Source organism: Salvelinus alpinus, chromosome 10 (genome assembly GCF_045679555.1).
Source record: "Salvelinus alpinus chromosome 10, SLU_Salpinus.1, whole genome shotgun sequence".
Taxonomy (NCBI): Eukaryota; Metazoa; Chordata; class Actinopteri; order Salmoniformes; family Salmonidae; genus Salvelinus; species Salvelinus alpinus.
The window spans coordinates 63923692-63951690 of NC_092095.1; the positions used below are offsets into that span (position 1 = coordinate 63923692).

The 27999-nt window shown below is 41.8% G+C and overlaps 1 protein-coding gene across 5 annotated transcripts; it reads left to right on the forward strand.

Annotated features, from left to right (window-relative positions):
- Nucleotides 1–1141: 1141 nt before the first annotated feature.
- gulp1b (GULP PTB domain containing engulfment adaptor 1b) lies at nt 1142–27975 on the forward strand. 5 transcript variants are annotated; one of them, XM_071330420.1, is made up of 14 exons: nt 1142–1555; nt 13213–13301; nt 17891–17974; nt 21557–21621; nt 21722–21793; nt 22492–22590; nt 22750–22887; nt 23233–23349; nt 23519–23605; nt 23747–23983; nt 24198–24363; nt 24573–24664; nt 26388–26398; nt 26830–27975. In XM_071330420.1, exons 3-14 carry the CDS (start codon nt 17947–17949, stop codon nt 26849–26851), a joined length of 1134 nt encoding a protein of 377 aa, XP_071186521.1. In that variant the 5' UTR covers nt 1142–1555; nt 13213–13301; nt 17891–17946; the 3' UTR covers nt 26852–27975. The 5 variants fall into 5 exon arrangements, with proteins under 5 accessions (XP_071186521.1, XP_071186519.1, XP_071186520.1 ...); XM_071330418.1 differs by lacking the exon at nt 26388–26398 and having other exon boundaries at nt 1143–1555; nt 13213–13352; XM_071330417.1 differs by lacking the exon at nt 26388–26398 and having other exon boundaries at nt 1144–1555.
- Nucleotides 27976–27999: the final 24 nt, after the last annotated feature.

Genomic DNA, 27999 nt, shown 5'->3' on the forward strand with positions numbered 1-27999 from the left:
AATCAAACTGGATTTATGTCATCTCTGGATTTATGGTGCTTTTGAGACAACTGGGAACTCTGAAAAAAACAAGGTTGAATCATGACGTCAGTGATCTTGAGGTCGGAGCTCTAGAAAGAGCCCGAGTTCCCGACTTGGAATTCCGAGTTGGATGAACGTTCAAAACGTATTTTCCCAGTCGGAGCTCGTCATTTTCCATGTTTCCAGTTGTCTTGAACTCACTGAAATCTGAGATTGCCCAGTTCCAGTTATTTTGAAAGCGGCAGAAGTCATGGCCAATGTATTCAACCTTTTCTGGACCATGGTGTTGCATGTGAATGTCAATCATTTTAAGCTTGGAAAAGAGACCCTTAAACCCAGACTTGAACCACACACCCTTTCCACTGAATAGCAGGCTAGTGATTGCTTTGCAACGCTTGCAGTTAGCCACTGATTCCTTCCAAACCACTCATTGTTGAATTTGCGATTTCCAACTTGTTGTGTAATGTTTATGTCCAATGACCGATGAGCACCGATATGTTTTATCTATCATTTCTCTTCATATGACAATGATTGAAAAGGATTTGCCAGTTGCTTGATTCCTGATGATGACTGATTGTCTAGCTTGCTATTTGATAATTAAAATCAAAGCTACGGTAGATATAACATGATTTGACGTCCTTTTATTTGTGACCTTGGGCCTTCTTGGATGGGCATTTCTAATATAAATCTATGGCATCACCAAACGGGCTTGAAGTTTTAGAGCTCAACCTGTAGATTTTTCGGTGACGTGGTGTCCCCATGAGTGACAGAACACTGATCCAATCACGGCGCAGCTAGAGAACATTACCAACCCCTATGCTCTGTATGTTCTGCTGGCTGCCCCTCCCACCACCACAGAAAGCACTGAGCTAGACTGAAACACCTGCATTTTGGAGCTGCTTTACTCAAGAAAGCAAAAAAGAGACCATGTTTGTTTTACATTGTTTGTAAACTGATATGTGACTAGTATTAATGCCAAAATAACATGTAAAACAGGCGACAACAAAAAAAAAAATATATATTGTTTTAGCTAAAGAGGTGGGGCATAAAACAGACGGGGCTGCACCTGCCCTGAATGACGGGTCGCCACTGCCCATGATAAACAATAATATCAACTGTTTCTCTGCTGGGGCTGTGCAATGCTGTAATCTACTATTCTGTCTCAAGTTATTTCGAAAGGCTAGAAGTCTTCCCATGGTTTTGAGATCACAAAAGTTATTTTTTGCCAGAGAAAGAGATATTTGACTACAATAGATAATCTTCTAATATCAAAGGATATGATCAGTTTCAGTTTTAATCCCACACGATTTTTTCATGATATAATGTTATGTACGTGGTCAATTTAAATGGCAGTCTGTTAAATTGCAGCGGAATAGCGGCTTTTTAAATACTTGGGTTGACGTCACTAAACTTTTCAAGAAGCTGTGCGCGCTGCCCGGGTTTGTGAAGAGAGACGGAACAGAGCCGTGCATGAACGAGAGAGCGCTGGGCGACAAGGAGACCTTACAAAACAAGGAATCTTTCACTTCATTCGGTGGGTTAATGTTTTCTCTTGCTTTTTCTCTGTAGCCTATTTGGAAAAGGGGGAATGCATATGCTACTTTTTGTGCAGACTTTTAGGTTTTCCTATGAGTTAACATCGTTAGTTATAGGCGATGGAAATTTTGTTTCATTGAATTGTTGGTTCGATTAGACTGAACACAATGTCTGCTGTTTTTGACAGCGCTGCGTTAATATACTCACTGTTTTTGTGATGCCGGGATTTATTGCTGAATGGATTCTGCTGGAATAGGCTACATTGCGTTTTTGTTTTCCTTTGTCCAACTATGGCAGGTGTCGTTAAAGCGATTTTTCATGACTGATTTGACACACATTTTTAGAAGAGCTACACACGTCCTTAATTTTTTTTTTTTTAAACTCAGTATTTACAAATGAGTTAACAGAGAGAGTTAAAAGAAACAACGTTGTAGTGAAAAGGGGGGTTAATTTGTAGAACGGGCGAGCAATTAATGTAAACTACTATGTAAAGTTTTAATAGCTATAGGCTATGTTGAATACAGGTTGTTTTTTACAGACCTTAATGTATTTCTAAGGGAGCATCTTCCTTTTAGCAAGGTTTGTAATGTGCAGCACACTGGCCATTCTAGGTCACTGTGGGTTATTGTATTGCACGACATTTTAATAGAGCAAAAGGTTGTATTTGAAGTATGTCTCTCTTCCCCATTGTTTGACTGAAGCAGAGCTGGCCAGTGATGATACAAGTTCTGCTTGAGGCAAGAACTTGAATTAGAAGAGGTTCCTTTAACTGTATTCACCCAATGAGAATGTTCTCTTTAACCCCAAGGACAAGGCTTTATAGCAGAAGTTAAAACAGCCAGCAGGAAAAATGCAGAAAGAGGAAATGATAATGAAGAGTTCCACTGCTTTAGACATGGAGCTTTGCAGCACCATGCTGTTATAGCTGATATCTGCAACAGTCCTGCACTCTATACACACTAATAGACAGAGTGCTGCTTCTCCCATTTCAAACCCAACCACGTTAAATGCTCCCCTCTCTGAAGCTGCCGAATTTCACTTTGTTGATGCCAGGACTGCTTTGCTAGAGCCCACATGGACCACACTTGTTTATCAATCAATCAATCAAATGTATTTATAAAGCCCTTTTTACATCAGCAGTGCTTATACAGAAACCTAGCCTAAAACCCTAAACAGCAAGTAGTGCAGATGTAGAGGCATGGTGGTGTAACAGTATAACTTTAGTCCGTCCCCTCGCCCCGGGCGCGAACCAGGGACCCTCTGCACACATACACAACTGACACCCACGAAGCATCGTTACCCATCGCTCCACAAAAGCCGCGGACCTTGCAGGGCAAGGGGAACCACTACTTCAAGGTCTCAGAGCAAGTGACGTCACCGATTGAAAGGCTATTAGCGCGCACCACCGCTAACTAGATAGCCATTTCACATCCGTTACAGTGGCTAAGTCTAGTTTTGACCTTTTTAATCAGCGACGGGTTCAGAATAAACTTAGTTGAGTGGGCTGGCTCTATGGCCAATTGATCAGACAATTAGGCTACAAGGAGTTATTGATACCAGCAGAACTCAGACAAGCACTGGAGTCGAACACTACATTTATTTACATTTATTTACAGATATTGTATGCTGCTACTGTTAGTACCTCGCTGTCACATGGAATCAGTGCTCTGCTTTGTCTTGTGCTGAGGATGGCACCTGCTGCTGGATCCCTGTTTCTCCTCTCTTTATAATCATTAGCAGTACTCTAAGGCTCAAGTGAACCTGAAGCGGTGGCCAGGGTAATCCCATGCTGCTTGGTTAGCGCCTCACTGTCAAATGAAACCACTCGTTTGCTTCGTGGTCTGTCCTGACCACGGAGACGTCAATCCACCTCCCCTCTACAAACAGGCATTTACAGGCATCGTTGTAGTTGTAGTGACCTTTTTCCTGAGGCCCCTTCCTACTTCCTGTGGGGTTTCTGATGCTGCTGGATCTACCTGCTGCTCTCTAGGAGAAGAAGCATCACACAATTCTGTCTATCTGACAGCAGCACCCTACTCAGCTGTCAGAACACATTGATTCTCAAAGCAGGAGGAAGCTTAAGCACCCTGTGAAGAAGTTGCAACTAGAATCCATAGTAATACCTACTGGCTAGTTATGGTTCTATACTTTTATGTAACAGCATTCATTTCTTCCATATTAAGGTGAACTTCATAGAACAGTAAATGGATGCTGTTTTTGTCGGTGCAATACACCACATAGCTCCATTATATTGTCTGGACTTGCAGGCTGTTGAGGGTTTTACTATACTGTAGTTTTGGCATTCTCATTAGAAGGATAGCGGTTTAATTTGCTGAGCTTGATTAAGTGTTATTTCATAAACTGATATTAATTACCGGCCGTGGGTACAGTTTGGCGATCAATGCTCTATAATGAAGATGCTTAGGCTAATTAATTGGTCATATCGACTGGTGAGAGACTCGTCCTGAAATGAATGATAGTAAAAGAGTGATGGTGTCTGGCAGGCAGCCAATATGAGCACCCGTATTAAACGACTTTCTCACTGAAACGTATTTTGTCACTCAGCCCAGAGAAAATGGAATCAGATCAGTTTGTATTGAGACTGTTTGGTCATGAAGGCCTATTTCTCTGTGCTTGAATCTGTTTTTTCCTGATTGGAAAGATGTGGCTCGTGTTAGTCAGCAGTACCTATATCTCTGAGGGATTTGTTTGATCATTTTGAAGTAAAAAAAAGATTGACATCACACAGCGCTGTTAATTCAGACTCCATACTCAAGTTCTAATATTTAGTTCTATGCTCATATAGAACGATTTGTGACTGGCCATAGAAATAGGATCTATAGATTCTATTTCTATGTGATTGGCTCTCTTTCTAGAGTCTGGAGAGAATTATGCTTCTGCATATAAATTATAGACATTTATTCATCTCCATTTTCCACTTGATTGGAAAGCTTTATTGATTAAAATAACGAGCAGCTCAAAATGGGACATTTCTCATTTGAAATTGACTTAATTTAATGGCGGCAGCATCTCATTAAAAACGCCTCAACTGCCTTCACTCATTCATTATGGAGACTGCTGCAAGTTTTTTTGGGAAAATGGTCAGTTTAAACAGTTATTTAAAGTTAAAGGAATCAAATGAAATCAAAGTTCAAAACAAATCTAATAAACTTTTTTTAAAGTACACAAAAAAGTTCCTCCAGGCTCAAAGTTCATTGCCTTTAAAAACGAATTCTGTAAATAAAGACAGAAACTCTGCAGCGATTTGATTGAATGACTCCCCAGAACACTGTGGCTCCACATTGACCCTCCTTTAGGGAAATACAAGGACTGTTTAGACTTGTTCACCATCCATGCATGAATGGAACTGGATGTCGTTTTCCAATTAGCTTATGCCACTATGTTGGGTTTCCCAGGGAGTGCTTTGAATTAGATTTGAATTCCACAGTGGGCTAATTTCACTGTCATGCACATATTTCACTGTCTGGGAGACAGTATATAGACTGCTGTGCTCCAGAAGTCAGAAGTGTAACATTTATGCAATACATAATGAGGAGCTGTGTATGTAGCGTGTGTATAGGGTGTTCAGCCCGTCTGTGTTTTCTTACGCATACTTTTGATACATAAACATTGTATTGATCATAAAAGATGAGCTATATATCAGTGTTTAATATCGGAGGAACTAACATGCAGTAATTAAGCAATAATGCACGAGAGGATGTGGTATATGGATAATATACCATGACCAAGGGCTGCTCTTTTCATGATGCAACGCGGAGTGCCTGGATACAGCCCTTAGCCGTGGTAAATTGGCCATATACCATAAACCCCCGAGGTGCCTTATTGCTATTATAAACTGATTACCAACGTAATTAGAGCAGTAAAAATAAATGTTTTGACATACCCGTGGTATACAGTCTGATATACCACGGCTGTCAGCCAATCAGCATTCAGGGCTCGAACCACTCAGTTTATAATGGTGACTAATGTTGCTTTCTCTCACTCGACCATAGTTGTCAATGAGGTATGAGCACAATACTATTGTTCTACTACTCTATCCTTAATCAATCAAATCAAGAGAATGAGTTGAATCAAATCTTTATTTGAAGTGCATTTTAAATTGCAACACACTTCACATTAAACAACCAAATGAAGGAGAAATTAGCTCTTTAATATTGGTTGTTTCCAGTCACCAGTGTAATGATCTAATTCATCCTCATGGTATAGTGAGTCCCTGTACACTGCTCAGTCATAATTCTTTCCTGAGACAGAAGCACATGAATCACCTCATTGCTTTGGTTTGGCAGGTGTCCTTCCTATGACACGCACAGATTAATGATTTAAATAACCATTTATTTGCGTAGAGTTGGCTAAAAAATACCGTGTCCCAAAGTAAGCAGATAAAACAAATGAAATGGAAACGGTGAAAGAGAGATAAATCTGTTAGAACATTAAACTGGCTACTTCAGTCTTGTTTTATATTGTTGTGAAGAACAGTTGTAATTGTTTTGTTAGTGAGCGTATTGAGTCTGTGGTTCCACTTTGCTGTAATCCAATTGGCTTTTCTTCTAAACAGGTCAGCCATATTGTTTGAGTGGAGAAGCCTGAAACCCCAAATCCTGCCCTCCTTTGACTCATATCATTCTAACCAGACTGTTTTTCTTCTAGCTTCTACCGTATCAAGATTATCCTAACCAGACTAATATTACTCTAGTTTCTACCGTATCATGATGAATACCTACTCTTTCTTTGATACACACTCTACCCCTGCATCAAATGCTGAAGAAAAGTAATGAGGTACTTCAAATGGAGATATGGCCAGCAAGATGGATGGCAGAGCACTATGGATCACTTCTCTAGGACACTCAGGGAAGAGGAACAAAATAAGTTCACCCTTGAGCTGAGTCATGTGAATATGATGTACTAGTGTTGTAAAATGGAACTCTAAGGGGCCAGACATAGTACTTGGGAGTCTGAAGTACAATGTGTTTCATCCGGTGTTGCAGTAGTTCTCCAGGTACAGGCTATATTTAAGTTTAGCCCCCAGTGGTTTAATGTAGGATCTTGGCAGAGGGGGCTCTGATCCAAGACCCATTCATTAGAGTGCAACTTCTCTTTGAAGCACATATGATGACCTAGGAATGTTGAACTTTAATGATTGGGAAAAAGCTGACCTTAGACCAGAGTGCTCTGATTGGATTGCCCTCTGCCTGAGGAGCGAGGAGGGCTTAAGGTTGGGATCTGGGTAGAGAAAACTGATCTAGGGTCAGTTCAATGTGTTCTTCTCACTGAAGAATGAGATGGGCCAGGAGTGTTCTCAGTCTTATGACTTTAGGGTCACATTCCCCTTATGACGCTACATGACCAGAAGTATGTGGACACCTGCTCGTCGAACATCTCATTCTAAAATCGTGGGCATTAATATGGAGATGGTTCCCCCCTTTGCTGCTATAACAGCCTCCACTCTTATGGGAAGGTTTTCCACTTGATGTTGGAACATTGCTGCGGGGAATTGCTTCCATTTAGCCACAACAGCATTAGTGAGGTCGGACACTGGTGTTGGGCAATTAGGCCTGGCTCGCAGTCGGCGTTCCAATTAAGTAGAGGTCAGGGCTCTGTACAGGCCAGTGAAATTCTTCCACACCGATCTCGACAAACCATTTCTGAATGGACCTCACTTTGTGCACGGGGGCATTGTCATGCTGAAACAGGAAAGGGCCTTCACCAAACTGTTGGAACAAAGCACAGAATCATCTGGAATGTCATTGTATGTTGTAGCGTTAAGATTTCCCTTCACTGGAACTAAGGAGCCTAGCCCGAACCATGAAAAACAGCCCCAGACCATTGTTCTTCCTCATCCACCAAACTTTACAGTTGGCACTATGTATTGGGGCAGGTAGTGTTCTTCTGGCATCGGCCAAACCCAGATTTGTCCAAACCCAGAACTGCCAGATGATGAAGCGTGATTCATCACTCCAGAGAACACATTTCCACTGCTCCATAGTCCAATGGCGGCGAGCGTTACACCACTCCAGCTGATGCTTGGCATTGTGCATGGTGATCTTAGGCTTGTGTGCGCGGCTGCTCCACCATGGAAACCCATTTCATGAAGCTCCCGACGAACAGTTTGTGTGCTGACGTTGCTTCCAGAGGCAGTTTAAAACTCGGTAGTGAGTGTTGCAACCGAGGACAGACGATTTTTACACACTAAGCACTTCAGCACTCGCCGGTCCTGTTCTGTGAGCTTCTGTGGCCTACCACTTTGCGTCTGAGCCGTTGTTACTCCGAGACGTTTCCACTTCACAATTATCTGAAATAGCCAAATCCACTCATTTGAAGGGGTGTCCACATACTTTTGAGTATATAGTGTATCTCCCAGCACCCACCTCACCCAGACCTCTGTTTGCAACACTGGGTGGGGACCACTGCTTCACAGAAAAACACTGAGGGTGTACTTCAATAGCCATAGCTTGGCAGTGTGTGGACACAGACCAGGGTAATGTTGAGGTATGGACAGGTCTAAAATAGATCAAATGACTTCACAGTGCTGTATTTGTATTAATGAATGATTAGATCTGTTAATAAAATAGGACATTACGTGATACACCAGATCAGTATCTCAGCAATTACAATGCTTGTTTTAGACTGGGCGGTGTGCGTGTTGCTCAATTTCCTTTCGCGTTGGAGAAACAGGAAGGGATTTCTGGGGGCTGACAGAAATGGGACTTGGGTCTGATTTTCACCAAAATCCCATATGCCTGTCTACAGCAGGGTATAAAATCCATCTTATCATGGTCTGTCTGTGTGCTTTGATCCAGTTAATGGATATCTGTGGCTTGGTAATGTTTCACAATGATTTAGTAGTCTCATATACTGCTTTCACATAGGATTTATGGTATTTTGTCTATAAAAAAAAAATTGGGCAAGGTTTATATGAATATCTTACAAACAGGCCCATTTTCACCACATTCTTGCCTGCGTGTATACCTTTTAATACCTCTGGTGTGGTGCTGGTGGTGGTAGTGGTGTGCAGATGTGGGTGGGCGGGCATCTATTTTAATAAATCCATTGAATACTGTATACACCATGAAAACAAATTCATGATGGATTTAGTTTAGGCAGGTCCTAAGAAACATAAGACTAATAACATTTATTTTCATAACAGTAGAATGGCATATTTTGAGTTTGTTACATCCAAATGAAAGAAATCAATAGTTATTATTTTGTTCATTAAATAGACAAGACACACCGACCGGATCACAGTCAACACGCATATATTTTATAGTAAGAATATAATGAAATATAACAGAATAAAATACTAATATTTTTCCCCCACAACTTCCGTCACAGCAACGTGTGTAACTGCTGTCATATAAAAAAGGGATATTTCGAAACAGAGCCCGAGGCAAGCCCATTCTTTTGTGATCCGATTAGTAAATAATAGCAATCTATATTTTCAAAAGTATGTGAATCTCAGGTTCATATTTCACAACCTCTGCAGGCTTTTGGAGTTGCCTTTACGCTATCGAGCAAAATAATAGGCCTACGCTTGATTTAGGCTACATTATTGCATGCTAAATGTTTCTGATCAGTGATAGATGAACATACAGATAGCTATACCACCTCCACTTATTTGCCCAGTCAGAGATTTACACCACATGTACAGACAGATTGCGTGAAACAAAATCACATCGATTGGCAGAAAAACGTGAACACATAGTTAGTCATCACTTCTTGTAGGCTATTTGCTGCTGTTTTTCACTAAATGAACATGACATCCACTGTCCCATACTAACTTTACCATCGACTCTATATTCAGATGGGTTGATTGAAATAGTGTGTGTGTTTTCAGTGCATGTCGACTACATGAGGTACAGTATGTCCAACAAAGAACACAGAACACTGCTCAAACAGAGCCCCTCTCTTTTGATCTCGTTGGCTGTTGTCCGTCAGTCTGTCAATGTATTCCAGCGCGGAATCCACAGGGTTCTAAGGCATTGTTGGATTTGGAATGTGTGACTGTTCAGGCCAGTGGAAGCCTTGTGTATGGAATCTGCTGTGTGCTTGTCGTGGTAACAGGCTTAGTTGAGCTTGGTGTTTGCAGGAGCTAGATAGCAGGGGCTGGAATAGGGCTATGGTCAAAGCCTTGGCATCCATTAGGAGCTCAATGTTACAGCCCTTCCCACTCAATGGGTTTCTGTCGTGTTCCTACTGCAGTTATACACTACAGTATAACTGAAACATGAGTCCTTGTGGCATACGTACAGGCCAATAAGGGATTCTCTCTCGCTCCTACTTTTGAATTGTTTGTATTTTCCTGTCCTCTCTCTGACCAGAGTGGTGAGTTTATGCGTGATGGATATTCGGCTGGAGCGGGAAGGTACTGCATTACTGAGATATGATAGCATAATAAAGCTGTCATCTCTGTGGTAAATGTGTTAAGGAAATGTATTGTTGCTGGAGAAGACCAAGGAAGCAACCAACGCTGTGTTATGTAGGCACAGAGATAAATGACCTGGTGAAGCTACAGTTTCTTACAGTTCACTTATAAGGAAAATATACATCTATTGTGTGGGGAAATACAGAGCTATATATAGCCCTAGTTTCCCCCTCACAGTGCTACCTTACTGTAGAGTCCTTTTTATTGTTCATCTAGACAAGACCGGTATGATACGTCTGGCATATTGATTGGTCTCCTCAATGCTTATATCCGAATTGAATATTAATGAGGAAATATTAGTTTGCATAATACACCTGTAATAGAATCCCCCTAAATAGTCTACATACAATACAAGTACTTTATATTCCAGTATAACTGGCCAAACACCATCCGTCAAGATAATTGACCTACATTTGTAAACAAAGGCGAGAAACATTATTTTAATTGTTTGGTGTCGCCCCCAACCCCCCCCCCCCGACTGCTTAGAGAGGGTTTTATATTACAGTGTTATTAACAGTGCTTAACAGTGGATATATAGGTCAATCTCTACAAATCCAGACACTCTTTCCAACACTCTAGACATGATCATAAATCCTGTTTTGAATAGCTTACTTGTCAATGTTTAAGGTGGCTTATGAATCATCATTGTAAGAGTAAGGGATAATTGAGGAAAGTTGAGGTTTAGGGTTGAGCTGGGGTGTGGACATGAAGCTAGGTTTAGGGTTGAGCTGGGGTGTGGACATGAAGTTAAGACTGTACCAGGGGGTAAACTCATATTCCTTACCCACTCTGTAAAATAAACAACTAGTCTCTTTTCCTGTCAGTCTGTAAATACTCTGCCTGCAGGTTCAATGTTAGGTATTTTAAAGCGGGATTTGTTCCCTTAAAGTCTCTGCTTCAACTTATCTTGACTGTCATCAGGTGACATGGGTAATCGATCAGTTATGTCTAGAATGGCTCAGGCAAAAAACTATTTTTCATACAGAAGTGTACCTAAAGATTTTCTCTGACTTGCACCATCCAATTACATTTATTAAAAGGGATTTTTGTCCAGAACCATTAATCTGTCAAGAAGTAGACAGTTTTGTCATTTTAAATTAGAGACTTGTGTTTTAGAAGGTGCAAAGAGAGGGTCTGGCTGGGTGTGTTTCCAGGGGTCCCCTGAGGGGGTTGACTGGGTACAGGGAGTGGGTCTGGCTGGGTGTGTTTCTAGGGGTCCCCTGAGGGGGTTGACTGGGTACAGGGAGTGGGTCTGGCTGGGTGTGTTTCTAGGGGTCCCCTGAGGGGGTTGACTGGGTACAGGGAGTGGGTCTGGCTGGGTGTGTTTCCAGGGGTCCCCTGAGGGGGTTGACTGGGTACAGGGAGTGGGTCTGGCTGGGTGTGTTTCCAGGGGTCCCCTGAGGGGGTTGGCTGGGTACAGGGAGAGGGCCTGGCTGGGTGTGTTTCCAGGGGTCCCCTGAGGGGGTTGACTGGGTACAGGGAGAGGGCCTGGCTGGGTAGGTTACATGGTACTGGCCACAGCGAGGGCTTTGGGGGATGGCACAGACTTATCTACTCCAGACAGAGGACTGCAGATCAGAGTCTTAACAGGGATAGGGGATGTCTCAATTGGAAAAATTAGATCTCCAATGTCCTCTGTGCTGAGCTGTTGTTTTCAGAGATGCAGCACAGGTAAACCAATACAGGTATTCACAGGGCCTGGAGTGTTCTGGTCCATGTTGGAGTGTGAGGGTAGAGTGGATGAACCAACAGGCTCCGATACGACAGCTTCTACCACCAGGCCATCAGACTGCTGAACAGATAACACTAGCTGTCTGCCTGCACAGACCTGCACCTTATAGACTATTTCCACTCTCACTACACATCCAACCCATACACACAGCCACACTTACGCAGACACACTTACACACACTGCTGTTCTATTAAATCATATTCATTCGACTGAGTGATTCATACTTTTAAACAACATCAACAGAGACATAATGCTTAACGAGAACAACAGGTTTCTGGATCAGATTCCCTCCCATGTAGAATGTGCTCCAGGACAACAGGGTTCTGGATCAGATTCCTCCCATGTAGAATGTGCTCCAGGACAACAGGTTTCTGGATCAGATTCCTCCCATGTAGAATGTGCTGCAGAATACACATAAAGAAGAAACGAAGATGGAGCCAGTAATTTCTCTCTCCACAGTGCAGCCCTGTTAACTTGCATTGCTGCCTCATTGATCGAATGGACACACACATCATTTCTCACTGCCTTAAAAACCATACGCTCCATTAAGAGTATTAGAATGTATACATTAGACATTTCTCATAGCTGTATCTTCCATCACACACAAGCTAAATGATGGGTATGTCAGGAGAAGCCTACTCCCTGTTTTCCTCTTTTAAGCTTGTCATGCAAATAACTGTCAAGTCTCCTGTCAGAAGCTGATATGAACACCAGCCCTGTTTTCACATTACTGAGATGTCTCCTAAGGGACATTGTGCATTTGTTAAATGCTTCTGAGAGTTTTCTTTGAAATGGGAGACGCGCCATATATGTCCCTATAGCCGCTTCCCTCAACCTCGTCCTCTCCCCAGACCCTCTCTCTCCCCCGACCCTCTGTATCTCGCTCGCTCTCTCTCCTCTCTCTCCCCCGCTCTCTCATATTTCCCTAATTTTCTGTCTTTCTCCCTCCAGTTTCAAGTTCTGTATGTTCATTGGTTGAATATCTATCTATAAGGGGAAAGAGTTAAGCCATTTATTGTTGTATTGTGGGCTGTCAGGTTGCTGTGGTGATGCACATTATATTCTAATGGAAGGAAAATGTTCCAGGAGACAAATCTCAGCTGGGATTTCATGGTTGTTATTTGCCCTGAGATAGAAATGGAGAAAATACTATTACTCCATTAGTAATGGTTATAGAAACAACGTGACAATGGCTGTCAGGGGGCTTTATACTCCATAGTATACTATGATACACTACTGTATATACCAATATTGCATAACCTATTATGCTTCATGTTTCAATCCGTGGAGCAATATAGATGCAAATGATTAGATCCTAGCATGTCCAATATAAAAATGTTCTTCCAATTTGTAGTCATAATCTTCCAATATTTTATGCTATAAAGAGATGTCATATTATAATAATGTATGGTTACCATGAGAAGATCCTTTATAATCATGATGGGGATGATGATCAATACTTCCTCTGTTTTTCTCTCAACAGGAGAGAGGGACCTGATGAGTCAGAGGGGAGGATAGATGATTGACGGACACTACTAGTGGGTTCCAGACACACAAATCCAAATCAAGAAGGTACATTCATCTTCCTCTCGTCACAACATGTTCCCTGAACATTTCATAAAGGTACAGGACCACTCCTGTTCTTCTACATGAAAATGTCTTGCATGTGTAAAGGACAGGTAACACACTATTGTTGTTCCAAATGGAGCTCTGCTGAGTGTGTCAGTTAGTGAGCATTATTTAGTCCTGTCATGTTCCCTGATTGGTCACAGCGCAGTATGTGCTACAGATGTAGGATCGTAATTTGATCACCCTTTTCAAGGAGAACTTTGCTCCAATGCATGACATTTAAAACTAGCAGTTTATTTGAGGTTTAAAAAGGCTTCTAAAGTTTGTAATTTCCACTTTTAAATTTCAGACTTTAAATGTATCAACCCCTACAAAAATGTCCATTAATTATAATCCACGTAATTATTCACATTTCCTCTTGCTGCAGGAATTTTTTTCCTGCTTCAGCAAACAGGCTCAAATTTCAGATTCGACATATAGGTCTTTATTTAATTGCAATCCGGTACAGTATGTGCTACATTAATAGCAAGGTCAAGGAGCTGAGTATGTCTTATAGTAATGGTATAGCTGGGATATGTTCTCCCTTGGTTAGAAAAATAAGTACTCATTCTTAACAGTGCCATCTTCGGCTTTGACAAATGTTTCTCACTGAACTTGCAAAGTTCTCTTTCTTTCTTTTTTCTCTCCTTCTCTTTCTTTCTTTCTTTCTCTCTTTTTCTTATCTACTGGAAGTAAAAAGCAGGACCACAGTTTTAAACTTAGTTTAGTCTGTCCTTGCCCTCGAGGGCTTGTATTTTCTCAGCCTCTGAGAGAACCACCTCCCCTAGGAAATCAATGCTTGACAGGAAAATATGGTCACATTATGAATGTCTCGGTCTGGCATTCCGTGGGCAAAAGTCCTTATCATGCAAAAACAGCCATGAAGATTAGAGTGAAATTATTAAAAAGGGTTTAAGCCTTAAACGGTTCACCGGGAATCACTCAGTGAGATTTATAGACCTGCCTCATTATACTAGAGTGCTTTGTCTTGTCGTCTCTCACACACACACACACACACACACACACACACACACACACACACACTTCTCTACAAAGCAACGGAACGACTAGCTCAAGAACTTTGAGAGTGGCAGACATCAGTCATGGCCTCAAATCAACTTCACATTGCTCAACTTCACATAGCATAAAGGCACAGGCCACCCCAAAACAAAGAACTACACTTCCCCCTCCAACCCATGACAACCATTGCCACATCACCTATCAGAAAGGAGAAGAGAAAAGAAAACAGGCCATAGTGTTTGAAACACCTTCCTCGCCGCTTCGCACCCGGCACTTGAAACTGCCAATCGGATTTGGAATTTCCGCATGACTAAAGTAAGGTTGTGTCCCATAGGGCTCTGGTCAATAGTAGTGCACTATATAAGGAATAGGATTCCGTTTGAGACGCAGTAATTAGTATGAATGCTATTCTAATCTGGCTAATAAATGAGCACAGTAAAATAGGTTAGTTAAAAGGGGCAGTCTGCAGTTTCCAGCCTTATCCCTCAGCATTTTTACCGAAACAGTGGTGGGGTACCTGCTTTGTTATTGTTTCAATTGCAGTTTGCCCCTTTAAGGGGGATCTGAGTACCTCCTCTCTGGGAGTAGCTATGAATCTAAAAGCCTTCATTAGTTGGAATGGGTCCCTGATGGACACACTGTTGTTGTCTTCCTAGGTCACACATTAGTTTCCAGGAAGTGTCTGGATCATCATTTGAGTAGACAGAGGCTAAATCCTAACTTCCACTTAAGCTGAATTTTCACTTAGTCATGCATTGATGTCAATGGGAGACTAAATATACATTTGACCCCAGTGGAATTTAGGATACTTGCCTATGTGAGAACATTTTCTTCATGACTAACAAATAGGTGAAAAGTATTTGAGAGAACCAACCGATGTCTTTGACTGTAATGGTTGCTATGTGACAGCCATAAGCAGTGATGGCCTCAATCATCCTGGCCCTGTTTTATTCTGAGTGAGGACAGACCTAACTCAGCTCCCACCAAAACACGTTCCCCCAAATGTAAATTCCCTGTGCAGCGTGGAGATCTGATCCATGGATCCCTATAATGGAAGACACTTTTAATAAGATTGGTTCCTGAAGGAAGAAGTCACACTTTTTTCCCCCTTTTTTTCCCCCATCCTTTTTTTTTTCTCGTAACTTTTTAAAATGGCTTCCTGTCTGTAGTATTTTCAATTTAGATGTATCTGGTGTTACCATGCATCCATGGAAATCTAATTACACTTCCATTATAGTCCATGTGCCACATTAAAGTATTATTTCTTGATAAAACCAGCATGTAAATTGAAAGTCGTTCACTCTCTAAGGCTTTGAGAGGATGGATAATATTACTTTGAGACACTTGTCAATGGAAGTGCATGATGGAAGTCCATTTTAATGGATCCTTTATGGGTTTATATGGTGTTGGATTGTCAGTGTATGACTGACATGTTATTGAATTGATGACAATGATTTCTGAGGTTGCCTCTTTGTATGCGTGTAATGATGATGCATTCATTTCTTCCCGTGGCCCTTAACTGAATTGCTTACAGTGTACAATACACTCAATCTGCAATAAGTGTATTTTTTAAACTTCTGTACATGTTTTTCATGACAAGAATATCTACAATATGACATGTCTTGGCTACAGCCAGTGTATTCATTTTTTACATGAGGTGTAGTCTCACCAAGAACAATGAACTGTGACGATGTCACCCATTGAATGAAATTACAATAACTGACCCTTGACCCTATGACAAGGTATGTTCTTTAGCCATCACGATTCTTTTTCAAAATCAATATTTTGTCTCCTTTGTGTCCGTTGTTAGACCATGCATTGATTCTAGCCTGCGGAGCTTAAGTCCATGTTGTGATTTTGAGTCCGACTGTGTTGCCCTTAATTCTTCATCTCAGACCCTGTTAGATTATGTCCCAACAAGACCAAAACAAAGCTGCTTATACAAAGCTAATATAACACATATATTAGACGTAGTTAAGCCCGTCTATCTGTGCCATGACATTTTTTAAAGTGTAATTTAAATAAAAGATTGAGGTCATTTCAGAGGTTGGCGACAGTTTTAGTTTCAGGGAGGAAAGACTTTTCTCTGTCTAAGAAGATGGAGGAGAAACCATATAAACTATGAAAGTTTCCACTGCATACAGATGTAGGATGTTCATTTGATCACCCTGTTGCAGGACAACTTTCCTGCATTGTAGCATATTTTCAACTTGTGTATTTGAGGTTAAAAAAGTCTTCTGGAGTTTGTCATTTCCACTTGGACATTTCAGACATGATCTTTCCCTTACACAAAATGTATCAACCCCTAGAAAATTGTGCATTAATTATAATTCACATTTCATGTTGCTGCGGCATTATTTTCCAGCTATAGCAAATTGGCTCAAATAAAGATCCTACATTTGTACCTGTATCCACAGCTCTCAGAAGTCTCCGTCCTAAGATCTTAGTAAAGAGGTGAGGAACGTGGCAGTACGTTGAGAACTCAAACTACTTGCAGCATGTCAGCCTTCTAGCCGTCTAGCTCCATCAGGCTAAGAAGCTGTAGTTGGTGAGGAATATAGGAAGACATTCCAGTTACACAAGAGTTTATGGCTGATATAGGGATTTTCCACGTAAAGGTTATACTAAACATGATAGTGGCCTTGGTTATATCTTTGGTAACTTTGATGGAAACGTCCATGGTGTGAGAGACCGTTCAGCTGAGTCACCACCAAGCCTCACTAGTTTACATCTCATGCACTTGTCATATAGGGAAGTGAAATCATGAAAAATGATAGAAACCTCTGACCTAATCGTTTGAACTGAAATGAACTGGTCTGGCGATATGGAATATGCTACATTCACAAGCAGACTGTTCACTAGTGTTACTCAAGGCAACATGTTTATTTTTGCAATTGTGTTAACAAAGGGATAGTGTTGTTTTTCTGTGGGATGACTGGGTTTAAGGCATGACTGTTTAAGTCGAGCGCTGGCTAAAGCTTAGCATGGCTTGACTGGTTGGATCAGGGATAATCGTATAGAGGAATGCATCCTAAAGGCTGAACATTGGTAGAAGCAGAAATGCATTGCATCTATTATTCTGTGTGTGTGTGGTTTCCACTAGGTGCATCCATGTGAATGAAGTTCACAATAGTCCTGTCCTCTGTCTCCAACCCATATTTCCTTTACCTCCCAACACCATACCAAACCTCAATCTAGCTCCTGTCTCCTTTACCCAACACCAGACCAAACGTCATTCTAGCTCCGGTCTCCAGTCATTTAGCTTCACATTGATCTCTCACTGCACCAGTTAGCCAAGACAAGCCAATACAGATGGATGTCTCTCTCTGAGTGTGTCTCAAGTAGCGACCTATTCCCGATGTGGTGTACTGCTTTTGACCACGTGCCGTAAGGCTGTGGCCAACAGTAGTGCACTGAATAGGGTGCCATTTGGGGCGCTGATCTCTCTTTTCCCAGCCACCCCCTAACCCACAGCCCCTCAGTCAGTCGTTCAATGTCCTTGACCTTGACTTTGTTGTGTTTTCTCCCTCCAGGCTCCTGATCCACTGCAGAGCCCCGGTCTCAGTACCACCATAGAAGCTACTGCAGTATGAACTGGGCTTTCAACAGGAGAAACGGTAACAGCTCACTGTATTCATTGAGTGCATTTGAAATAACACCATGTTTCTTGTACACAAACGGCACAGTCTTTTGAAAGCATGTTGACCTCAAGTACTTACCCACTGGGCCAGACCTGGTTGAATCAACGTTGTTTCCACGTCGTTTTTAATCACATTTAATGTGAGGACGTTGAATCAGTGGAAAACTGGATTGATAAAAATAAATCAATGTAAGGGATTTTTTTTTATTTTTTATTTCATGTTAGTTGACAACTGAACCAACTGTAAACTGTAAAAGTAAATCAAACTTTGACATTGAAATGAGGTCTGTGTCCAGTGGGTAGAGACATTTCATGTTGTAGTTCTTTATGGAATATATGTGTTACTTACAGAACATCATGTAAAGGCAATTTGTACCTACTCAATTTAATTCCTGATGAACAAATGTCTCAATTCTCATCTTCATTAGTGTCTCTTTCTGTCTCTCTAGTCGTGTCTACACTTTACACTTACATGCGACTTCTGCTATCATAATACGAAGACGGATCTAGACGCACAATAGTGGCTTTGTCGTCAGATTGTGTTCAGATCTGTCTGACCACTTCAGGAGGTGGTCAGGAATGCATTGTGTGCAGATTTCTCCTCAGTCTGGACGCAATCAGGCTACTGAAACGCATGGCGTGGGCGACGTCATCAGCACTCCTACCACAAGTCTCCAGAAAACGTGTGTTTTGGGACTGAGGCACCGTTTCATTATAACGTTGGAGGAAATATGTTCCTAGCATGTAGGGAACCTGTTTGCTGGCTTCAAATGGTATCCAATTAGCTAATATTTAGAAAAATATTTGGCTAGAGTTATGCGAACTCGTTTGCAGTCCCTTTAGCGTTTCTTGTTAGCTTGCTGGCTAGCTACAGTAGTTAGCTGCTGCCAACAGCTGTTGTGGCGTTATCATATTTAGCCTATTCTACCGTTTGTAGAATGCATACTTGATTTTGAATATAGTGCGGGAACGGACACAATGTGGACACATTTTAAATGTAGACAGACGCATGACGTGTTTGGAATTCTATAATCAGAATTCCATAATACAGAATCTGAATGAACTGTCGAGTCTAGACACAATCTCTCGCTTGAGCTCTCTAAGCTGCAAAAACTCTAGACATGGCTGGTTACATCTGTCAGTGGGCTGATACAGGTGTCTCTGAGCTGATGTTTTACTAGACTAGTGACTTTCCTAATATGCGTGCATATGCGCCGCCTCTGGCCTCCGATGCTTCACGGTCTTTACCTCACCACCAACGTCTGCCCAGAGTCTCTCACTTAGCAGTCGCAGCAGTAGCTGGGTTTGGTGGTCTGAATATTTCATTAGGATGCTGTGCGGCACATTCTATTCTGTTGCGTCAACCCCACTCTACAAATACCCACACACTTTCCTGCTACTACTTTTAAACATCCATAATAGTGTGTGTGTACTGGATCTTAAAGCAGCCTCTACCCGTTAATCCACCTAGAACTCACCCCTGTTGTGTTGACAGTATTTCCAGGATTAGTTAGGAGACACATTGTTACTCTCCCAAGTCCCGTTTCAAGTACACAATTTTTATTTATTTTATTGTTAATTTTGTCATTTGTGATGTCTCCTATCTCAGAGACATATTTACATGGAGACCATCTGATGCAGAGAGGGTCTCCAAATGGGCCCCTATGGGCCCTGGTCAAAGAGAGTGCACTGTATAGGCCCTGGTCAAAGAGAGTGCACTGTATAGGCCCTGGTCAAAGAGAGTGCACTGTATAGGCCCTGGTCAAAGAGAGTGCACTGTATAGGCCCTGGTCAAAGAGAGTGCACTGTATAGGCCCTGGTCAAAGAGAGTGCACTGTATAGGCCCTGGTCAAAGAGAGTGCACTGTATAGGCCCTGGTCAAAGAGAGTGCACTGTATAGGGCATACGGTCGCATTTGAGACACTGCGTCTTTATAGCCTTTCCTGTTGGTTGTAAACTGTGGAGACACATTGGCACTGAATGTGATTAATCAAGGTGAATGAACAATATATAGTATTTTCATGAGAACTATTCATTAGGTGTGGCTGTTCAATCCATCCATACCTTGCAGTTAGTGTATATTATCACCGTCAAAGTGAGAAAGAGTTGGAATAAAATGAGGCTGTGTGCTTTCCTACCAGAATAAAACCAAAATGCATTTTCTTTATCTGAACCACAAACACCACTCTCTTGCTTCCCTGTTATATTCATTTACATTAATATTACAGATCAACTTACAGCACATTCAGTGCCAGTGTGTCTACAGTAGGCAAAACGAGCACATTTCCACCTGACTGCATGGGTTTCTTACGCTAATACTACCTGATGTGTTCATTTACATTGAGTACAAAACATTAAGAACACCTTCATAATATTGAGTTGTCACTATATGGAGGTCACACCAATACTACCTGATGTATCCCTCTATATGGAATTTACACTAATATTACCTGACCTCCTGTATGGAGGTTACACTAATACTACCCGACCTCATGTATGGAGGTTACACTAATACTACCTGACCTCTATATGGAGGTTACACTAATACTATCTGACCTCTATATGGAGGTTACACTAATACTATCTGACCTCTATGGATGTTACACTAATATTACCTGACCTCTATATGGAGGTTACACTAATACTACCCGACCTCCTATATGGAGATTACTCTAATACTACCTGACCTCTATATGGAGTTACACTAATACTACCTGATGTGTCCCTATATGGAGATTACACTAATACTACCTGACCTCCTATATGGCGTTTACACTAATACTACCTGATGTATCTGTCTGTGGAGGTTACACTAATACTACCTGATGTATCCCTCTACATGGAGGTTACACTAATACTTCCTGATGTATCTGTCTATGGAGGTTACGCTAATACTACCTGATGTATCTGTCTATGGAGGTTACACTAATACTACCTGATGTATCTGTCTATGGAGGTTACACTAATACTTCCTGATGTATCCCTCTACATGGAGGTTACACTAATACTACCTGATGTATCCCTCTACATGGAGGTAAAATCTGTATTCTCTCTCTGTGACCTTTCAGTAATCCCCATGGTTCTGTATGAAATGTGAAGGAAGGCTTGAGCACATGTGGAGCAGTAGCCTTTGATGTGGGAACTCAACTCAGTGGGGCCACTGGTCTAATGCCAATGCTAAAAATGGCTGTGGTTATGCACAGGCCTAATAGTTGATGGAATGTAGATAACTCCTGATACAAGACACTAGTTCCTGCTCTTGTCGCATTAATCAAGATGAACATAATCACAGCAAATGTTTAATTGTCAATGTTACCTTTTTTTATATAATTTGTTTGTTGTACCATCACTTTATCTAATTATGTAGCTTAGCTGATAGATGCTTATATACACTTCCTGGGGAAGAAGAACCCGGGTCAGACCAGTTCTAATCCTGTATCTGTTTAAGGCTTGGATGGCAAAGAATTGTATACATGTTTTAAAACATAAATATATATTTTTTCTGTATCAAATTTCAATACATGTATGTACGGTGTTAACCTTCATTTCTTTGTTTCAGATAAATCTGGAGGAATGACATCCCCTGAGGCTTTGGCCAAGAATCACATGGCGTACAATGTCAAGGTAGGATCTTCTAATTCCACTTCCGCCTGCGTTGAGCTCACAGAGGTGAATAGCACCATCTACTGGACTGAAAATGATGTGCCGTTTTATCCTGTTGCAGTTCCTTGGCGTAACAGAGGTTGACCAACCTAAAGGCACAGATGTCATAAGGGTAGCAGTGAGAAAGCTGAAGGTATGCTCTTAAGGATTTCCCCCAGTACTCAAACAATTGATTTTATAGTACCTTAGATTTGTCAATTTCATAACGTACCATCCAAGCCACTACCTGTTCACCCCGCTATCATCCAGAAGGCGAGGTCAGTACAGGTGCATCAAAGCGGGCACCGAGAGATTAAAAAAACAGCTTCTACTGTATCTCAAGGCCATCAGACTGTTAAATAGCCATCACTAGCACAGAGGCTGCTGCCTACATCCAGACTTGAAATCATTGGCCACTTTAATAAATGGAACACTAGTCACTTTAATAATGTCCCTTTCATTTAATAATGGTTTACATATCTTGCATTACTCATCCTATATGTATGTACTGCATTCTATACTATTCTACTGTATCTTAGCCGATGCCGCTCTGACATTGCTCGTCCATATATTTAAATATTCTTGATTCCATTCCTTTACTTAGATTTGTGTGTATTGGGTATATGTTGTGAAATTGTTAGATATTTACTGCACTGTCGGAACTAGAGGCACTACAGCGCTACACTCGCAATAACATCTACTAAACACGTGTATGTGACCAATAACATCTGCTAAACACGTGTATGTGACCAATAACATCTGCTAAACACGTGTATGTGACCAATAACATCTGCTAAACACGTGTATGTGACCAATAAAATTAGATTTGGATTTGACGTTTCAATCCTGCAGTTCCAAAGGCATATCAAGAAATCAGAGGGACACAAAACACCGAAGGTGGAGCTGCAGGTATCCATCTACGGAGTGAAATTATTAGACCCCAAGACCAGAGTAAGTTCACTGTGAGGGCCTCATAATAGACCAGATTCATTGGGTCTTTTGTGAAGAATAAACTCACCAAGCAGTCAGCCCTTACTAAAGCGGTCTGTCTTAATATTCTTTTTTTATGAGTAGAATTAGATGAAGCTCATTTATCTTCATTCATTATAGGATGTACAGCACAACTGTCAGCTTCATAGGATATCCTTCTGCGCGGACGACAAAACGGACAAGAGGATATTCACCTTCATCTGCACAGAGCCAGAGACCAAAAAACACATCTGTTATGTGTTCGACAGTGAAAAATGTGTAAGGGGAAAAAAGTTTAATTTAGTGTTTGTGTATTTCATGTGTTTTTATATGGATTCTTTAGAGGTTATAATAACCTTATATGAATCTTAGATGTCAATTTACCAGACGTTAGTCCATAGTATGAGGTCACGGTGGTTTAGTAGCATTATTGAATTCATCCTAACTAGTTGTTTCAGGTTTAAAGAGGTGTTAGAGGTTTTATTTTTAAGCAAGTAGTTCTGAAAATAGCGGTCAAGAGCAGAAAAGGTCCCTGAAACATGTGTACAACATCATATATGTGCAACATGTCAAAGGGTACTTTCACTAGATGTTTGAGGATACCCATGATGCCCTGGATTGCAGGCAGAGGAGATCACCGTCAGCATTGGTCGAGCATTTGACCTGGCGTACAGGAAGTTTCTGGAGTCTGGCGGAAAAGACGTGGAGATGAGGAAACAGATCGGCAGTCTGCAGAAAAGAGTAAGTCTGCGTTCCTTCTACAGTGGACTAATGTTGATCAGAACTCTCTAGTGCACTATTTAATCATGGGGAATGTAGTGCCACATCCTGACATGCCTAGAGCATGAAAAAGGCCTAACAAAATGGGACCTCTTAGATTATGATCTTGGCTTGTGTTTGTTGACTTTAGATTCTGGAACTGGAAACTGAAAATTCCAAGTTGAAAGAACGACTTCAAGATCTAGAGGATCACATGGCAGATTGTCAAGGCTCACCGGTAACCTAGCTACTAATCTAACAGTTTGTCTCACACTAATCCCTAGAAATGTCTGCCGTAACAACACCTTATCTTACTTCCTGACATCAGTGATAACAAATCGCTACCTGTTTCTTCTTTCTCTGGCTGATTTCTCCTCAGCTTCTACACTTGAACTCTTCTAGCGAGGCCCACATGCTGCCGAGTCCCTCGTCTATGTTCTGGGATGACAGTGTCAGCCTGAACGCCCTTTCCTTTCTAGAGATGTCCTCTGTGGCTCTAACCCCAGCCAGCTCTCCAGACTCCAGTATCTCCGCTGGTCTACTAACCCCTCCACCCAGTAAACCTGCCCAGCCCAGGCTACCGCAGCATTATGGGTGCTGCTTACCTCGACCGCGAGTAAATAGCTACCGCTCTCTCTCGCTTTTCCTTAATACACTGCTAGAAGAGAAGCAAAAAGGTTCTATGGTTCACGTCATATAGAATCACAGAAGCGCCCTTATTTTAGACAGTGTATTATGAGGGTGTGTGTGTTTGGTTTTATGACTGTAGCCTTAGTATGACATCCAGCTGCCATTCAACAGCTTTGTATTTGGTTGTTTTCCCCCCTCAGGCATGGAGCACCATATCCAGGCGTCCCCCGACGGACGTTTTCGACATGGTTCCATTCTCCTCAGGGTCTCCTATGGCAAGGAAACCTGCCATCAATGGGTCCTCCCCTCCTCCTCCCTCCTTTTCCCCTCCTCCACCTCCTCCACATGTTTTCCTGAAAGAGAGAGGTGACTACTCTGCCGCACTATGCTCCTTTTTACATTATGTCGTAATGAAATTGATTGATAAACTGTTGTATGCAATTGCATAAAGACTAATACAAGTTGTTAAATTAACAATTGCACACATACAGTATGCTGATTCAACTCCTGTCTTCCCTCTCTCTGCTGTGTATTTTCCCTCGGTCCCTCATCCTTCCATCTCTCCCCTCCAACAGGAACAGATATTTTGGGGGCGGAGCCTTTTGACCCGTTCCTCTGCAACACATCCTTTCCTCCTGACGTCCAATCTAAACTGGATGAAATGCAGGTGTGTACATTCAACTGTAGGAACAGCAGTGTTTCTAGAGCGAGTCTTTGTAATGCTCATATATTTACGTTAATAAGGGGCATATTACACAGGCATTATGTGCTCAGTCATTGGTGTAAGTAATAGCATTGCCTCTAAACAAATATAGCAACGCTCTACCATTATGCTGATTAGATGTTTATCAATGGTAAAATACTGTATGCTTTGGCTGCGTTCCAATCGACATGGATTCTGCCTTTTAGAATGGGACACAGCCTTTCTAGAGTTTATACTGGACCCGTCTTATAAGAGTTGAATGTTAATCTTGTCATTATTGTAATGCCGTATATTGTTTACATGGTCTGAGTAAATATTTTACATATATTAAGTATAAACTCAGCAAAAAAAGAAACGTCCTTTTTTCAAGACCTTGTCTTTCAAAGATCATTTGTAAAAATACAAATAACTTCACAGATCTTCATTGTAAAGGGTTTAAACACTGTTTCCCATGCTTGTTCAATGAACCATAAACAATTAATGAACATGCACCTGTGGGACGGTCGTTAAGACACTAACTGCTTACAGGCGGTAGGCAATTAAGGTCAGTTATGAAAACTTAGGACACTAAAGAGACCTTTCTACTGACTCCGAAAACACCACATGTTACAACACCTGCACAGGAGCGGTACATCCGAACATCACACCTGCGGGACAGCTACAGGATGGCAACAACTGCCCGAGTTACACCAGGAATGCACAATCCCTCCATCAGTGCTCAGACTGTCCGCAATGGGCTGAGAGAGGCTGGACAGGGCTTGTAGGCCTGATGTAAGGCAGGTCCTCACCAGACATCACCGGCACAAACCCACCGTCACTGGACATGACAGTACTGGCAAAAAGTGCTCTTCACTGACGAGTCGCGGTTTTGTCTCACCAGGGGTGATGGTCGGATTTGCGTTTATCGTCGAAGGAATGAGCATTACACGAGGCCTGTACTCTGGCACGGGATCAATTTGGAGGTGGAGGGTCTGTCATGGTCTGGGGCTGTGTGTCACAGCATCATCGGACTGAGCCTGTCATTGCAGGCAATCTCAACGCTGTGCGTTAGAGAAGACATCCTCCTCCCTCATGTGGTACCCTTCCTGCAGGCTCATCCTGACATGACCCTCCAGCATGACAATGCCACCACGCACAGAACGAGCAGTATGGCTGATTTCCTGCAAGACAGTAATGTCAGTGTTCTGCCATGGCCAGCGAAGAGCCCAGATCTCAATCCCATTGAGCACGTCTGGGACCTGTTGGATTGGAGGGTGAGCCCCCCCCCCCCCCCACAGAAATGTCCGGAAACTTGCAGGTGCCTTGGTGGAAGAGTGGGGTAACATCTCACAGCAAGAACTGGCAAATCTGGTGCAGTCCAAGAGGAGGAGATGCACTGCAGTACTTAATGCAGCTGGCGGCCACACCAGATACTGACTGACTTGATTTTGACCCGTTCAGGGACACATTATTCCATTTGTTAGTCATATGTCTGTGGAACTCGTTCAGTTTGTCTGTTGTTGAATCTTATGTTCAAACAAACATTTTACACACGTCAAGTTTGCTGAAAATAAATGCAGTTGACCGTGAGGACATTTATTTTTTTGCTGAGTTTATAATCTAACAAGATTATGACCTACAGTTAGTTCATCTAACTATAGATTGTAACCTACAGTATATAATCTTATTCTCTCTCTTCACTGTGCAGCGTCAGCGACGGTTAGTTTACTCTCACCTATGTGTATGCTTCACAATATCCATCACATCTTTTTTTTCCATTAAACATGCATTCACATTTTCACTGAGGTCTGCCTCTATTTGAATGTTTGCATCACTCATAAATCAATTATGTACATAGAGGCCAACTGTCAAAGTACATTATGATTGTAGCATACCATGTTTGCTCCCAGCCTGCTGGTGCTAGTCCTGCTCATTTCCTATCAATTAGCCATCATTTTGCTTTTGTCAAAACAGATTAAGTGTAGACCTGAATTAGAAAGCAAGGTTTCCTGAGAATCTCAATTGAGATTATGTCTAGGATACTGCCCTGTAATTACAGCATTGCTCATTGTTATATAGGACACACTGCTCTAGACTTCTGTAGTCTCTGGTTGGATCACTGACCTGTGTGTGTGTGTCTCTCTCTGAAGGAGGGGTTCAATATGGGACTAACCCTGGAGGGCACCATCTTCTCTCTGGACCCAGTAGACAGTCGCTGCTGACCCCAACGCAACCCTAACGTGGACAGTTGATGCTGACCCCAACACAACCCCAACGTGGACAGTTGATGCTGACCCCAACGCAACCCTAACATGGACAGTTGATGCTGACCCCAACACAACCCTAACGTGGACAGTTGATGCTGACCCCAACACAACCCTAACATGGACAGTTGATGCTGACCCCAACGTGGACAGTTGATGCTGACCCCAACACAACCCTAACATGGACAGTTGATGCTGACCCCAATGCAACCCTAACGTGGACAGTTGATGACCCCAATGCTTTCCTTTTGTAGACATAATTTAATTGGTAAAGAAGTATTTGTATAAATTCAACATTTCTGGAACTATACGTTGGGACTATTTGCATTGGTTTAAATGGTGACCAATGTCATGATAAATGCACTGCAGTAGATGACTATTTTTCTACCCCATAAATAAAATGTGTATTTTTTGTTGTTGGGGGGTGCATTGCTTTTGTCATTTGGATTATTGTGCAGTCATTAAATGTGATTAGTGGTTGACAAGATTGGAAGACCATTAGCTCATTGACTTCCTCATTTTATAGACGCTGGCACTTGAACAAATATTTTCTGTATAATTTTTGCACCAGGAAGCTCTTTTTAAATTACTTTTTACCTTTCCTTTCATTGTTGTTCGCCGATAAACGTATTGATTAGAGGTAAAGATGTTCATTTGGCGCCAGGCAGGTATTATACCTGCCGAAAGGAAAAGAGTATGAGAGAGTACCACACCAGGAAAAAGATCAGCAGAAGAGAGGGTAGCCTGTTTGCTAGGTAGCCAGTGGAGAGAAAGGATAAGATGCCATATTAAACACGTCACAGCACAGGGGTAACCCAACCAATAATACCGCATACAATAATAATGGCAGAGCAATTTAAAAGGCAACTTCATAGAAACAATTGACAAGAAGGAACCCAGTCATAACCCTTAGAATTTGCAATATTCGGTATTACCTCCCAGTGGGGGAATGAGGTGTGTGTGTTCAAAGACAAAACAAATAACACCTTAATGTCTATACTGTTAAAACAAACTCATGCAACCTCCCTTTAACCCTCCTGCTGTGTTTCCGGTTGA